The sequence below is a fragment of the Monodelphis domestica genome, chromosome 2, assembly GCF_027887165.1.
Source record: "Monodelphis domestica isolate mMonDom1 chromosome 2, mMonDom1.pri, whole genome shotgun sequence".
Taxonomy (NCBI): Eukaryota; Metazoa; Chordata; class Mammalia; order Didelphimorphia; family Didelphidae; genus Monodelphis; species Monodelphis domestica.
Window position 1 is genome coordinate 47,247,462 of NC_077228.1, and position 12,579 is coordinate 47,260,040.

Genomic DNA, 12,579 nt, shown 5'->3' on the forward strand with positions numbered 1-12,579 from the left:
GTGTAAATCTAATAGCCATTTTCCAATCTACATCTGAGGTTCTACCTTGATGGTTCCTAAGGATTTTTTTTCTCCCTTCTCTGAAAAGGTGGACAGGGACCTAGGTTATCTCATTACTGATGCTGCCAATAATATTGAGTATGAATGCATCATCACTGAGATGAATGATACATAGAGCATAGATATTGGCTTGGATGGTACCCCATAAAGCATGTAATCTAACTCCTATTTTACAGATGAGGAAATTGAGATTCTGAGACTAATAAATTAAAAAGTGTATTGTTTATTTATAGTTCCTCCTATGTGTAAGACATTGGGATATTAATCTATTCCTACAGTTTTCTTACTCTGAAATATCTCTCTGCCAAACCTTCCCTCTTCCCCCATTGCAGAGTTTCTCCTAGGGCTTCTATTTTGTGGAAGGGGTCAAGCTGGCCTTTCTTCCTTCACTTCTTGGCTCTGCTCCTCACTGTGGTCTCAAGATCATGCCTCAGCTGGTGTCTTATCCTGAAACTTCCCTTGGTGCCTGAGACCTCAGCTTCCTTTGCCTAGAGCATTCAACCATCCTTCCACAGAACATACCTCTACCATGTTAGCCCCTTTCTTCTATGAGTGAACTCCTTTTTTGGTTCTGCATCTAATAGAATATTCCAGGTGGGCTAGCCTTCCTCCCCTACCCTAGCTGTGTTCTTGATTCCCGGATTTCAAAATTATGCACTGGGTACCTTCATCTTTGCCCTCCCTTTCCCTTAGTCCCCAGCCATATTTTAGTCCCTCCTAGTGTGTTATCTTCCCTCATTCTAATATAAGGTCCTTGAGGGCAAGAATTGTCTTTCTTTTTGCTTGTGTATAGGGTTTTTTTTTTTTGCATTACCCAATACTCAGCACTGTATCTTAGTTATTGATACATAGCAAGAACTTAATAAAATCTTGTTTCTAACTTTCCTTCTTGTTCTAAGTCCTCAGGATACAAAACCAAAAGCAAAGCTGCCTTTGGCTTCAAGGAGGCTATATTCTAATAAGGGAGGCAACATGTAAATAAAATTGATAAATGGGAGAGCTTGACAATCATTGAAGTAGCTCCTAAAGCCATATGAGTCCAAAAGATCCAGAGGGTCCCTTGACATCCCAATGTAATGGATTTTGAGTTAGCAGTTAGCAAAGAATTAGTACCCCTAGGTAGGAATCATCTATCATCCTCCTGGAATTTCATAATTCAGTGTTCCATGGAGCAAGGCAACATTGAGGACTTGATGCAGGCTCATCTGGTAGTCATGGTGCCTACAACATGATGAACTCAGTGAGAAATAGCATTTAGAAACTGAGTTAAATTTAGAGCCTAATCTCCCTCATCCTAGACCAAGATGGGATGGGAGGGAATGCTTACATGTTTATTTTTGCTATATATTTGAAGTAAATAATCCTTTGTAAAAGCTACCCAGTGATAAGTGGTTAAATGATAGGGCACCAAAGCTGGAGGCAGGAAGATCTAAATTCAACTCTGTCCCCAGACACTTAACTAGCTTTGTGATGCTGGGCAAGTCACTTAACCTATGTCTAGTTTCATTTCTCCAAATGTAAAATGGGATAATAATAGCACCTACCTCCTAGGGTTGTTATGAGGATAAAATGAGATGATATTTGTAAAGAACTCAGGAAACTTTGAGGTGTGATGATGATGATGATGATGATGATGATGATGAAGATGATAATGATAGCAATAGAGGTGAGTTGTTAACTACTTTCCCCCTCACAAATGATGGGAACATAAGCAGTAGGGACTTAAGCTGATAATAGTAAAAAAAAAGCCATCCACAAAATTCTCAGAGTACCCTGGACCCTGAGGGAGGATGTACCCTCCTTTTTACACTTTACTCCCTTTCACGTAAATAGTGTTTCTGGTATTCCATCTCCTAAATTGGAAAAAATTCCATTGCCTATCTCCCATGTATGGAATTTTCTCTCTTCATACCCTGTGCCTTACCTCTGGTGATTATCTCTAGTTTATCTTGTATATAGCTTATTTGTATACAGTTGTTTACATGCTCTCTCCCACATTAAATTTGGAGTTCTTTGAGAACAGGGATTATCTTTAGCCTTTTCTTTGTATTTCCAGAACTTGGTATAGGGTTTGGCACATAGTAAGGACTTAATAATTGATTGACTGACTGACTAACCAACTTTGACTCTTAAACTTTCCTGCTTTCTTGACTTCCTTCAAGTCTCAGCTAGTCATATCTTTTTCAAGGTCAATTAATTAGACAATTAAAACAAATCAGACAATTAAAAATAGTATTTGCCTCTAAAAAAAAGAGTCTTTCTTGATATTCTTTGATTTTAGTGCTTTCCTTCTGAGATTATTTCCAATTCATCCTGTATGTAGATTGCCCCCCCAAAGACTGTGAGCATCTTTCCCCCCTTTTTTGTCCCCCCCAGAACTTAGTGCATTCATTGTCTAGCACATAGTAGGCACTTAATAAAACCTAGCTAACTCATTGGTGCTGTCAGAGAGTACTTTAAAAAATGGCAGCCATTATACCCTGATTTTATCCTTGTGAAGTCAAGAGAAATGGAAGAAGGTTCCTAGTATGGTGGGTGAATACCTTATAAGGAACCTATAGGAGACCATGGGCAAGAATCATGCAGGCTAGGTTGGGTATGCATAGAAAATGGGTAGGATTCAAATCTGCATGTCTGGAGGTTCTGCCCACATAGATCAGAGTCCCATTAAAGTTCTTGACTATTTTATTGTTGCATCAACTTAAGAAGGCAGAAGATGCAGGAGGTCCCTAATCTCTGATCATAATTCTGCATATGTTTCTAAAGGTATGAATGAAAGGCAATCATTGCAATTCCTCATGAAACAAATTCAGAGCCCGTGTCCAAAAGAGCAAGTTTTTATTTCATTAAATGAATACTTACCTTATTGATTTGATGAATTTAAAAGAAAGTTATTTCTATTTTGAAGTATTGCAATAGCCTCCGATTATATGTTATATTTAAAACTGTTTCTCATATATCTTTGACTTAATGACTTGTAACACAGAAAATTGCATTCGCATTGATTGTTCTTGGCAGGGTGATAATTCTCCCCTTCTGTGTTACTGATATGATGATCTTTCTTCTTCTCTGTCAATAACATTAGAACCTTAATCTTCTTACATCACTATTTAAAAAAAAGCATTCTGCGGTTATAATGATATACAGACAACTCCAGCTGTTTCCATGATTATATCTTATCTAACATCTTTTCATCTAAAATATGTTCTGCTTATTGGTTTCTTTCATTGTAAGGAAATACATGGAGCAATTAATTTAAAAGGCTGTATTTCTGCCCCCAGTGTCTAGTCCTGTTCATCAATGGCCCAGCTAAGCTGTCACTGTTTGTGACATGGGTGAGGGCCATTTCTCTGAACTATCGCTCAAGTAGCCTCCCTCTCTCCATTATTTATATGTAACCATTAATTAATTAATTTTATATTCTCTTCACTGGAATAGTCACCTTGAGGTATAGCATCTTCTAGCAGGTCCTGGGGGCACAGACAGAGTTGGAATAATAATTCATCACACCTTCCTTCGACAGTCCTCCTGATGCTCTGAGCTGTACCTAATGCAAACTCCAACTACTGGACCGTGCATTACAAGTTCATTTAAATGCCTTTGAGATATATAGGGCACAGCAGGCTGTGCCTCTCTCTGTCTCTCTGTCTCTCTTATCTCTGGCTTAATCTCTTTTTATCACTAGGTCTTTTTCCATCTCTCTTTTTTCCTTTAAGATTTAAGTTTTTATGTTTTTTGTTGTTGTTTTTTTGCCTGTTGGGCTGGATATGTAGGCCAATTTTAATTATTGTTTTAGTTGTTGTTTGTTGTTAAACCATGGATTTAATTGGACAAGCTTTTAATAAGATCTATTGTCGGTGCCTTTGATGAAAAAAGTAGCCCCTCTTACAACCTAGGTGTCATCCTTAATGCTTCACCCCCTTTCACTGCTCATAACTAATCTATTGCCAAATCCTGGTGATTCTACTCTGGCAACACTTCTTGTATATGCCTCCTTTTCCCCTTAGACACTAATGTCACCTTGGTTCAGGTCCTCATCATCTCATTCCTGGACTGCTGCAATAGCCTCAAGTCTCTTCACCACTCCAGTCTTTCACTTAGACATGAAGCTTGTTGACTTGACTGTAACACTACCTTCCTCTCTCCTCAGTTCATTAAACTCCAATAATTACCTATAACCTCTAGGATCAAATATAATATCCTCTGGATTTTAAAATCCTTTATAACCTGGTACCATATTTGTTCTGAGATGCCAGAGAGGGCTCTGAAGACCTATGTTCTTCATCTCAAAGATCCAAAAAAGGCAGGGGCTATACCTGGGAGGTGGAGATCAAAACAATTTAGGAGACCCAGGAAAATGACCAAAGAGGGCATAGCAGTCCCACCCAAAAGTTCAGCGAGGGGGTGGTGCTTGGTCCTGTTACAAATCTGAATTTAAGACCTAAAGCAGGAGAGATGACTAAATCAAAGAAAACACTTTCAGAGACTGATAGGAAAAAATGGATTTTCCATGATGGCTATGTGAATACTATGAAGAAATGAAACAAAAAAAAATGACAGCTCTGGAAGAAAGCAAAAATTGGAAGGAGGATAAATAGCTTATAATAGAAAGTTTCCTTATGAAATAGAATCCATGAAAACTAGAATAGACCAAATTAAAAGTTAATGAACCTTATGAAACAGCAAGAAAATATTAGAGCAAAGTTAAAAGACAGAAATAAAATAGAAGAAAATGCAGCATATATGTATATAAAGCAACTGATCTTAAAAAAAAAGTCAAGGAGAGATAATTTATGGATCCCCCTGAATACCATAATTAAAAACAAACAAATAAAAAATCCTGCACAATATGTTTCAAGAAAACATAAATAAAGATTTCCTGGGTTTATTAGAACCAGATAGCAAAGCAAAAATAGAAAAAAAATCTATAGGTCATCTACTGAAAAGAATACCAGAGGAAAAGTTTCAGAAATGTAACAACTAAAATAAAAAACTCATATATCAAAGAAAAAAAAAACATCCAGAAACAAGCAATTTAAATACCATAGAATCTCAGTCAGAATCATGCAAGATCTGGCAGCTTCTACTAAAAATGAGAGGAGATCTTGGAATACATTATTTCAAAAGGAAACAGACATAGGCTGCAAGTAAGGATAGCTTACTCTACAAAATTCAGTAAAAAATGGATGTTTGATGGAATAGTTAGGTCCTGATTAATGAGAATAATAAATACCCCTGAAGTGATCACATATTTTTGAAATATAAAATTTGAAGTTATAATTATTTAAAATATGGTAATTGCTTCCAGTCCACCCAATGGAAATGTGTGATATGAATTATAATAACATCACTACTTCAGAGAGCTCATTATTTGCATTAATTGGGACCTTGATGTAGAGGACTTTCAAGAAGGTCTATTGAAAAGACTAGAGGTGAGTAGGAAATATGAAATACAAACATTTAGAAAGATTAATGTAGTTTATCAACTGTGAAGTACAATATCATTATGCAATGTAATGCTAACATTCTAATAGGAAGAGTTTTTAAAAAGTATTCCTTCAGATCCTTGATGTCTTCAAAGGGTATATGGAAAGTTAGATAAGAAAAGCAGAGATCCTGAGGTACATTCATTCTATTCTGATGGGGATAACAAAAAGAATATCATAGTGTAAAAAGGATGAAGAAAGGGGGAGAATATCCTATTAAAGAAAGAAAAAAAGATAGAAAGAGGATAAGAAGGAGGGGGGAGAGAAAGAAAGAAATTGTGAAATAATAAAAGAAGAAAGGAGAGAAGGGGAAAGGGAAGAGAGAAAAAAGAAAGGAAGAAATAAAAGGAGGATAGGGGAGAAGAAAAAAGAAAAGGGAAGAAAGGAATGAAAAGCAGGGAGGGAGGGAAAAAGAGAAGAAATGAAGAAAGAAGGGAGTGAAGAATGAAAAGAAAAAGAAAAAAGAGAGGAAGAAAGAAAAAAGAAAGTAAGTATATAAAAAGAAAGTATATATATACTCTGTACCTCAAAGATCCAAAAAGGCAGGGGCTCTACCTGGGAGGTGGAGATCAAAACAATTTAGGAGACCTAGGGAAATGACCAAGGAGGGCATACCAGTCCCACCCAAAAGTTCATATATATATATATATATATATATATATATATATATATATATATATATATATATATATAGAGAGAGAGAGAGAGAGAGAGAGAGAGAGAGAGAGAGAAGGAAAGGAGAAAGAAAGAAAGAAAGAAAGAAAGAAAGAAAGAAAGAAAGAAAGAAAGAAAGAAAGAAAGAAAGAAAGAAAGAAAGAAAGAACAAGGAAGGAAGGAAAGAGGGAAGAAGGAAGGAAGAGAAAAGAAAGAAAGAAAGAAGAAAGAAAGGGAAGAAGGGAGGAGGGAAGGAATGAAAGAAGAAAGCAAGAAAAAAGGGAGGGAAGAAACAGGAGGAAGAAATAAAAAGAAGGGAGGGAGAGAATGAAAGAAGGAAGAAAAGAAAAGAGGGAGATAAGAAAGGAGTGAAAGAAGGAAGAAAGAAAGAGAAAAAGATATAAAGAAAGGGAGTGAAAAAAGAAAGTCTATTACTGTTAGCTCAGCAGGGTTATAATTCACTTTTTGCAGACTTGTAAATGTGAGTTAGAAAACAAAAACAAAAAAAAAATCCCCTTAAACCCAAGAATTAAACTCTTGAGTAAAGGATTTTCTCAGTGAATGCAGAACAGCCTGAGATTTCCCCATCTATTTGCCTATTGCCTGACATTGTTTAGAAATATTTGGGCCAGACCATTTTTGCTAAAGTCCTGTGAAAGCCAGTTGGGTGGAGACAACTTGGTGTTTGGACTGCAGCTTCTCACTTAGCCAAAACTTTAAAGCCTCTCAGTCACTCATTGTATTTTTAATCACAGACTCATATAGACTTGGGCTGGGATGATGACCCCAAAGGCTGTCTAATTTAGTAACTTTACAGATAAGGAATCTGAGGCTTAGAGAAACTAATTGACTTGCCCAAGGTCACACACACAAAATGAACTTTAGGGACTAGATCTGAACTCAAGTTCTCTGACTCTAAAGCCTCTCCTCTTCCTCTGTACAATGATATAAGGAACTTAATTTGCTCATAGAGGTGAGGTTAAGGATATTTGCACCTGAGGGAATGAATGAAGGAGATGTACAAATGCCTTTTGAAGAATGAATGTTTATTCTCTTTAACAAGTGAATATTGATGCTTGATATGCCTCCTTCGGATGCTTTCTCTGATACTGACTCAATTCTACTTTTGCTCTAGCCAGAGAACATTGGAGAACTGCCTGACCCTGGTCATTATATTTTCATTCCAGATTCTCATTCAGTACAATTAGAATAATTTGCTTATTTACTCTCCTCTTCACAGACACATAGCTGGGAGAAACAAAAAAGCTGGACCTGTTCTCGGGAAACTTACTGGGCCTCAACCAAAGTCATCTAATCCAAGACTCTCATTTTACAGAGGAGGAAAGTGAGGCCCAGAGAAGACCCATCCAACATAACTAGCAAGTAAATGGTAGAGTTGGAATTTGATCTCAGGTCTCCCATGCCTTCACATTCAGCCTTTCCCTTCAAGCTACATTGTCTCTCAGCTGTCAATGGCTACAGAACATTTCCTTCCCAGTTTTTAATCATCAGCTTCAAACTCAGGGCTCTAACAGGATTTTTAATTTTAATTTTATTCCAGTAACAAATTTACATGTAAATTCTTCAATGTTACATCATTCATGTTGTCTCCCTTCCCCCTCCCAGAGCTGACAAGCAATTCCACTGGGTTATACATGTCTAATATGACTTAAACATTTTAAATTTTATTTTATTCCAATAACAACTTTACACAGAAGTTTTCCAAAGTTATATGATTCGTGTTGTCTCCTTCCCCTTCTTTCCTCCCCCCCTCCCGTAATTGACAAGCAATTCCACTGGATTATACAAGTCTAATAAGATTTTTAATTTTTATCTTTATTTATTCTAATAATCAATTTACAGGGAAGTTTTCCAAAGTTACATCATTCATTCATATTTTCTCCCTCCCTTCTTCCTTCCCCCCTTCCTGGAATTGACAAGCAATTCCACTGGGTAATACCAAATCTATGTGATTTTTAATTTTTTATCTTTATTTTATTCCAATAACAACTTTACACAGAATTTTTCCAAAGTTACATGATCTGTGTGTCTCCTTCCCCTTCTTCCCTCTCCCCTCCTGGAATTGACAAGCAATTCCACTGGATTATACAAGTCTAATATGATTTTTAACTTTTTATCTTTATTTTATTCTAGTAACAAATTTACACATAAGTTTTCCAAAGTTACACGGTTCATAATTGCTGCGTCCCTTCTTCCTTCTCCCTCCTGGAGTTGACAAGCAATTCCACTGGGTTATACAAGTCTAATACAATTTTAAATTTTTATCTTTGTTTATTCCAATAACCAATTTACAGGGAAGTTTTCCAAAGTTCCACGATTCATTCATATTTTCTCTTTCCCTTCCTCTCCCCCCCCCCCCTGGAGTTGACAAGCAATTCCACTGGGTTATAGGCGTCTCATACGATTTTTAAAGAGCTTTCCAACTTGCATGAGCCTTTTGTGCCTTCTCAGGTTGTGCTTACTTTTTCCACAGAGAAGATAACCTCATTCCCTGAACCATTTAGATTGTTAGAGGAGCGAGGAGGCATCAGGCAGAATTTCCCCTTCTTTTCATGGCTAGGCTTTCAGAGAGCTAGATTTCCCTTACAGCCAGTGAATCCCCTCCCTCCCCCTCCCCCAACACTTTATATATTAAAAAACCAAATTTTCTGAGAGTCCATAAATGAAAACATTTGGGCGTGCTCCAACTGGCTCTTAATTCACTTCAATTTAGAGAGCTAAGAATTATTTAAAGCAGCTCCAAGGTTTGCAATTAGCACTTTAATTTGTGTAAATGGCACTGAAAATGCTGTATCAAAACAGACTGTTTCTTTTTAAAAAGAAAAAAAAGAACCCTTTTAACTTAAAATAAAAATCAGAGCTCTCTAGAATCCAGTGGGTGCAGTCCCCACGCTTGACCACGAGAGGGCAGCCGAAGCACGCTTTCCGGAGGTCCCTGGGAAGTGGCCAATTCCTACAGTAAGCTGCTAGTCGGCTTTATTTAGAATCTATTACTTTTCCAGCCTCAGAACGTGATGGATGAGGTGCAGTTATTAGTCAGGGTTATGGCTGTTGATGCATGCTATATAGATCAAATACGTTTATTTTCCTATATCTGTATTTATTTTATATGCATATGTATAGAAACATGTATATGTGTAACATAGAAACACACATGTGTGACTACACACATGTATGTACATATATGTGCATGTGTTTCACGTAGTTTCCAGACATGATGTTTCTTCGTTATGAGTTCGCATTGGGAATATATTTCTGTGTTTGCTGAAACATTGCCAGTCTATTTGCTGTCAGGAGTGTCTTTCAACATGAGACTTTGCATTAATGGGTTTTTTTCCTCCAGCTGGTGTAATGAAGTTGAAAACATTTTCAGGAATCTCTAATCTATTTTCCCCCTGGTTTGGGGGGAAGATAAGAGATACACTTGGAGTGAGCTGATGTGGCCAGGGGAGAATGCTTCTACGGGGCTCTACTCAACTTTGATGGATGCCTGAACGTAAACTTTAAAGATTTCTCCAATAAAGTTTGGCCTCTTTAGGGGGCTGATTTCAGATATTTATTTTGGGCTCCACTTAGTTAAGCTGTTGTCTGTAATTCTTCTAAAGATACTACTTTCTCTAGGGGGTTTGTGCACTGCTTTAAAATCTCAGTCCATTTGGATGGAGGAGCTAAGTTGTATATATGTGTATGTGTATATAAGCACACATATATGGATATATATACACACACACACACACAATATTACATACTACATTTAGATCAGCTATATAGAATACTTAACGATGTTTAGCTTTCTATTTATTTTTATATATGTATGTATGTTATGTTGTTCTAGAGGACAGTTGGACCAGATAAAAAGAAAATAAAGGAAGGAAAGAGAAAGAAAGAGAAGAATGAAAACATGGAAAGAAGGAGAAAAGAAAGAAAGAAGAAATAAAGGCAACAGATACAAAAGAGAAAAGATGAAAGGATGGAAGAAAAGAGGAGAAAGAAGAAAGACAGAATGGAAGAAAGAAGGGGAAAAGAATAAATGAAAGATATAAGGAAAGAAGGAAGAGAAGAAAAGAAAGAAGGGAAAAATGAGAAGGAAAGGAAGGATAAGATGAAAGTAAGAAGAGAAAGACAGGAGAAAATGAGAAATGGAATTAAAGAAGAAAAGAGAGACAAAGAAAAAAGAAAGGAGGAAGGGAAGAGAGGAAGAAAGAAAAGAAGGCAAGAAAGAAAAATGAGAAAAAGGAATGGTGGAAGGCGAGAAAGAAGGAAAGGAAACAAAGAAGATCAAAAATAGGAAAAGAGAAAAAGAAAGGAGGCATTGAAGACAAAATGAAGGAAAGAAAAAAGAATAGAGACAGAAAGAGGGGGGAGACAAAAAGACAGAAAAAAAGACAGAGAGAGAAGGAGACAGAGAGATACACACACACACACACACAAAGACAGAGAGAGGGACAAAGAGAGAAAGAGACAGACACACAGAGATGAGAGAGAAATAGAGACAAGACAGAGACAAAGACAGAGAGAGATAGAAAGAAAGAGACAGAGAGAGACAAAGACAGCCAGACAGAAAGACAGAAAGAGAGACAGAGAGGCAGAGGGGGAGACAGACAGACAGACAGAGAGAAGAAGACAAAGAAAGAGAGATTCCCCCCACAAAGATAGAGAAAAAGACACACAAAAGCAGAGAGATAGAGACAGAGACACAAAGAGAGAGACAATAAGATACAAAGACAGATGGAGACAGAGATAGAGAGAGAAGAGATTGTCTCTCTGTATATCTCTGAAGAGAGACACAAAGAGAGAGATAGAGAGAGAGACAGAGACAGAAAAACGGAGACAGAGACAGAGAAGGAATACAAAGAGAAGAATATATACAAAGACAGACAAAAACAGAGACACAAAGATAGAGACAAAGACAGTCAGAAAGAGAGACAAAGACAGACAGAGACAGAGAGGAAGAGGCAGAGGTTGTCAAACAAGCAGATGGAGAGAGAGAGAGAGAGAGAGAGAGAGAGAGAGAGAGAGAGAGAGAGAGAGAGAGAGAGAGAGAGAGAGAGAGAGACAAAGAGAAAGAAAGATATATGTACAAAGAAAGTCAGAGAGACAAAGACAGAGACAGACAGAGGCAGGAAGAGGAGGAGGCAGACAGAGACAGAGAGAGGGAGACAAAGAGAAAGAGATACACACACAAAGACAGACAGAGAGATAAAGAGATACAGAGAGAAAGACAATCAGACAGAAAGACAAAGACAGAGACAGAGATAGAAAGAGAGAGAAGAGAGACATAAAGAGAGATATGGAGATACTGATGTTGATACTGATGGTCAGAAAATCCACACAGTAGGCATTATTTGACTAAGATTTAGTATCTTAAAGTTTAGTTTTAAGCTGTCATAATAGATGTTAATTTTTGCTTTTTGTGATAATTTTTGAAATTGTATGCTGAAAGCCTAGCACTTGGCTCAGCACATAGTAGGCACTTAATAAATACCTGATTGAGTGATTTATTGATCATTGTTATTCAGTTATTTCAGTCATATCCAACTCTTTGTGACCCTATTTGGGGTTTTCTTGCCAAACATACTGGAATGGTTGGCCATTTCCTTCTCCAGCTCATTTTACAGATGAGGGAACTGAGGCAAACAGGATTAAGTAACTTGTCCAGGGTCACATAGCTAGAAAGTATCTGAAGATATATTTGGACTCAGGAATATGAGTCTTTTTGACTCCAGACCTGCCAACTCTATCTACTGTGCCACCTACCACCTGAGTGCTCAAGGGGAATTAGCATCTCTAGTGTGAGGGCTTGCTGAGCCCTTTCCAGGGCTGCTCATCTGCCTTTGGCACCCACCTTTTGCCCAGCTCTCACCTGTGGCTCCCAGAAGCTCTAGTATGCACAGTGGCCACATCCTAGTAAACCATGTTGGTTTCTATCCACGTGAAGACTTCCCTCAGGGGAAAAGACAGATAAGAATAATTTGTTTCAGTGTCTGTGTAGGTGGTTGAAGTAGGTGCTGCAGTGTGCTCACAGCTTGGTCAGACAACAAAGAGATCAAGGTCACCCACTGCATCCTGGGCCATCACCAGTCATCCTGACTTTTGTCTTGCCACCAACCTTGGTTGCCTCTGGAAGAGGGAGGGAGACTGATGTCTTTGTGCAACTGCTATCCAATTCATACACAAGTCAAGACGTCACCTCTTGAGGTCATGATCCTCTTCCAAACAAAGGACAAAAACCAATAGCCTCATTGATTACATTCTTTTATGTATAGGCAAAAATTTTATTAGCCTAATTTATTAGGCAGAGCCTGTGTCACTCTCCTGTTACTATAATCAGCCCCCCTTCCTAATAAAGTCCATTATG

The 12,579-nt window shown here is 37.6% G+C and overlaps 1 protein-coding gene across 3 annotated transcripts in view; it reads left to right on the forward strand.

Annotated features, from left to right (window-relative positions):
- Positions 1–11,718, forward strand: part of TTLL7 (tubulin tyrosine ligase like 7) — a 228,900-nt gene extending 217,182 nt beyond the window's left edge. Inside the window, exons 21-22 of one of the 3 annotated variants that reach the window (XM_056815426.1) lie at positions 7,441–7,590; positions 10,057–11,718. In XM_056815426.1, coding sequence (XP_056671404.1) covers positions 7,441–7,549 — 109 coding nt within the window. In that variant the 3' untranslated portion in view covers positions 7,550–7,590; positions 10,057–11,718. The remainder of the gene's footprint in view (positions 1–7,440; positions 7,591–10,056) is intronic. The other 2 variants (XM_056815425.1, XM_056815428.1) reach the window with 2 other exon arrangements.
- Positions 11,719–12,579: the final 861 nt, after the last annotated feature.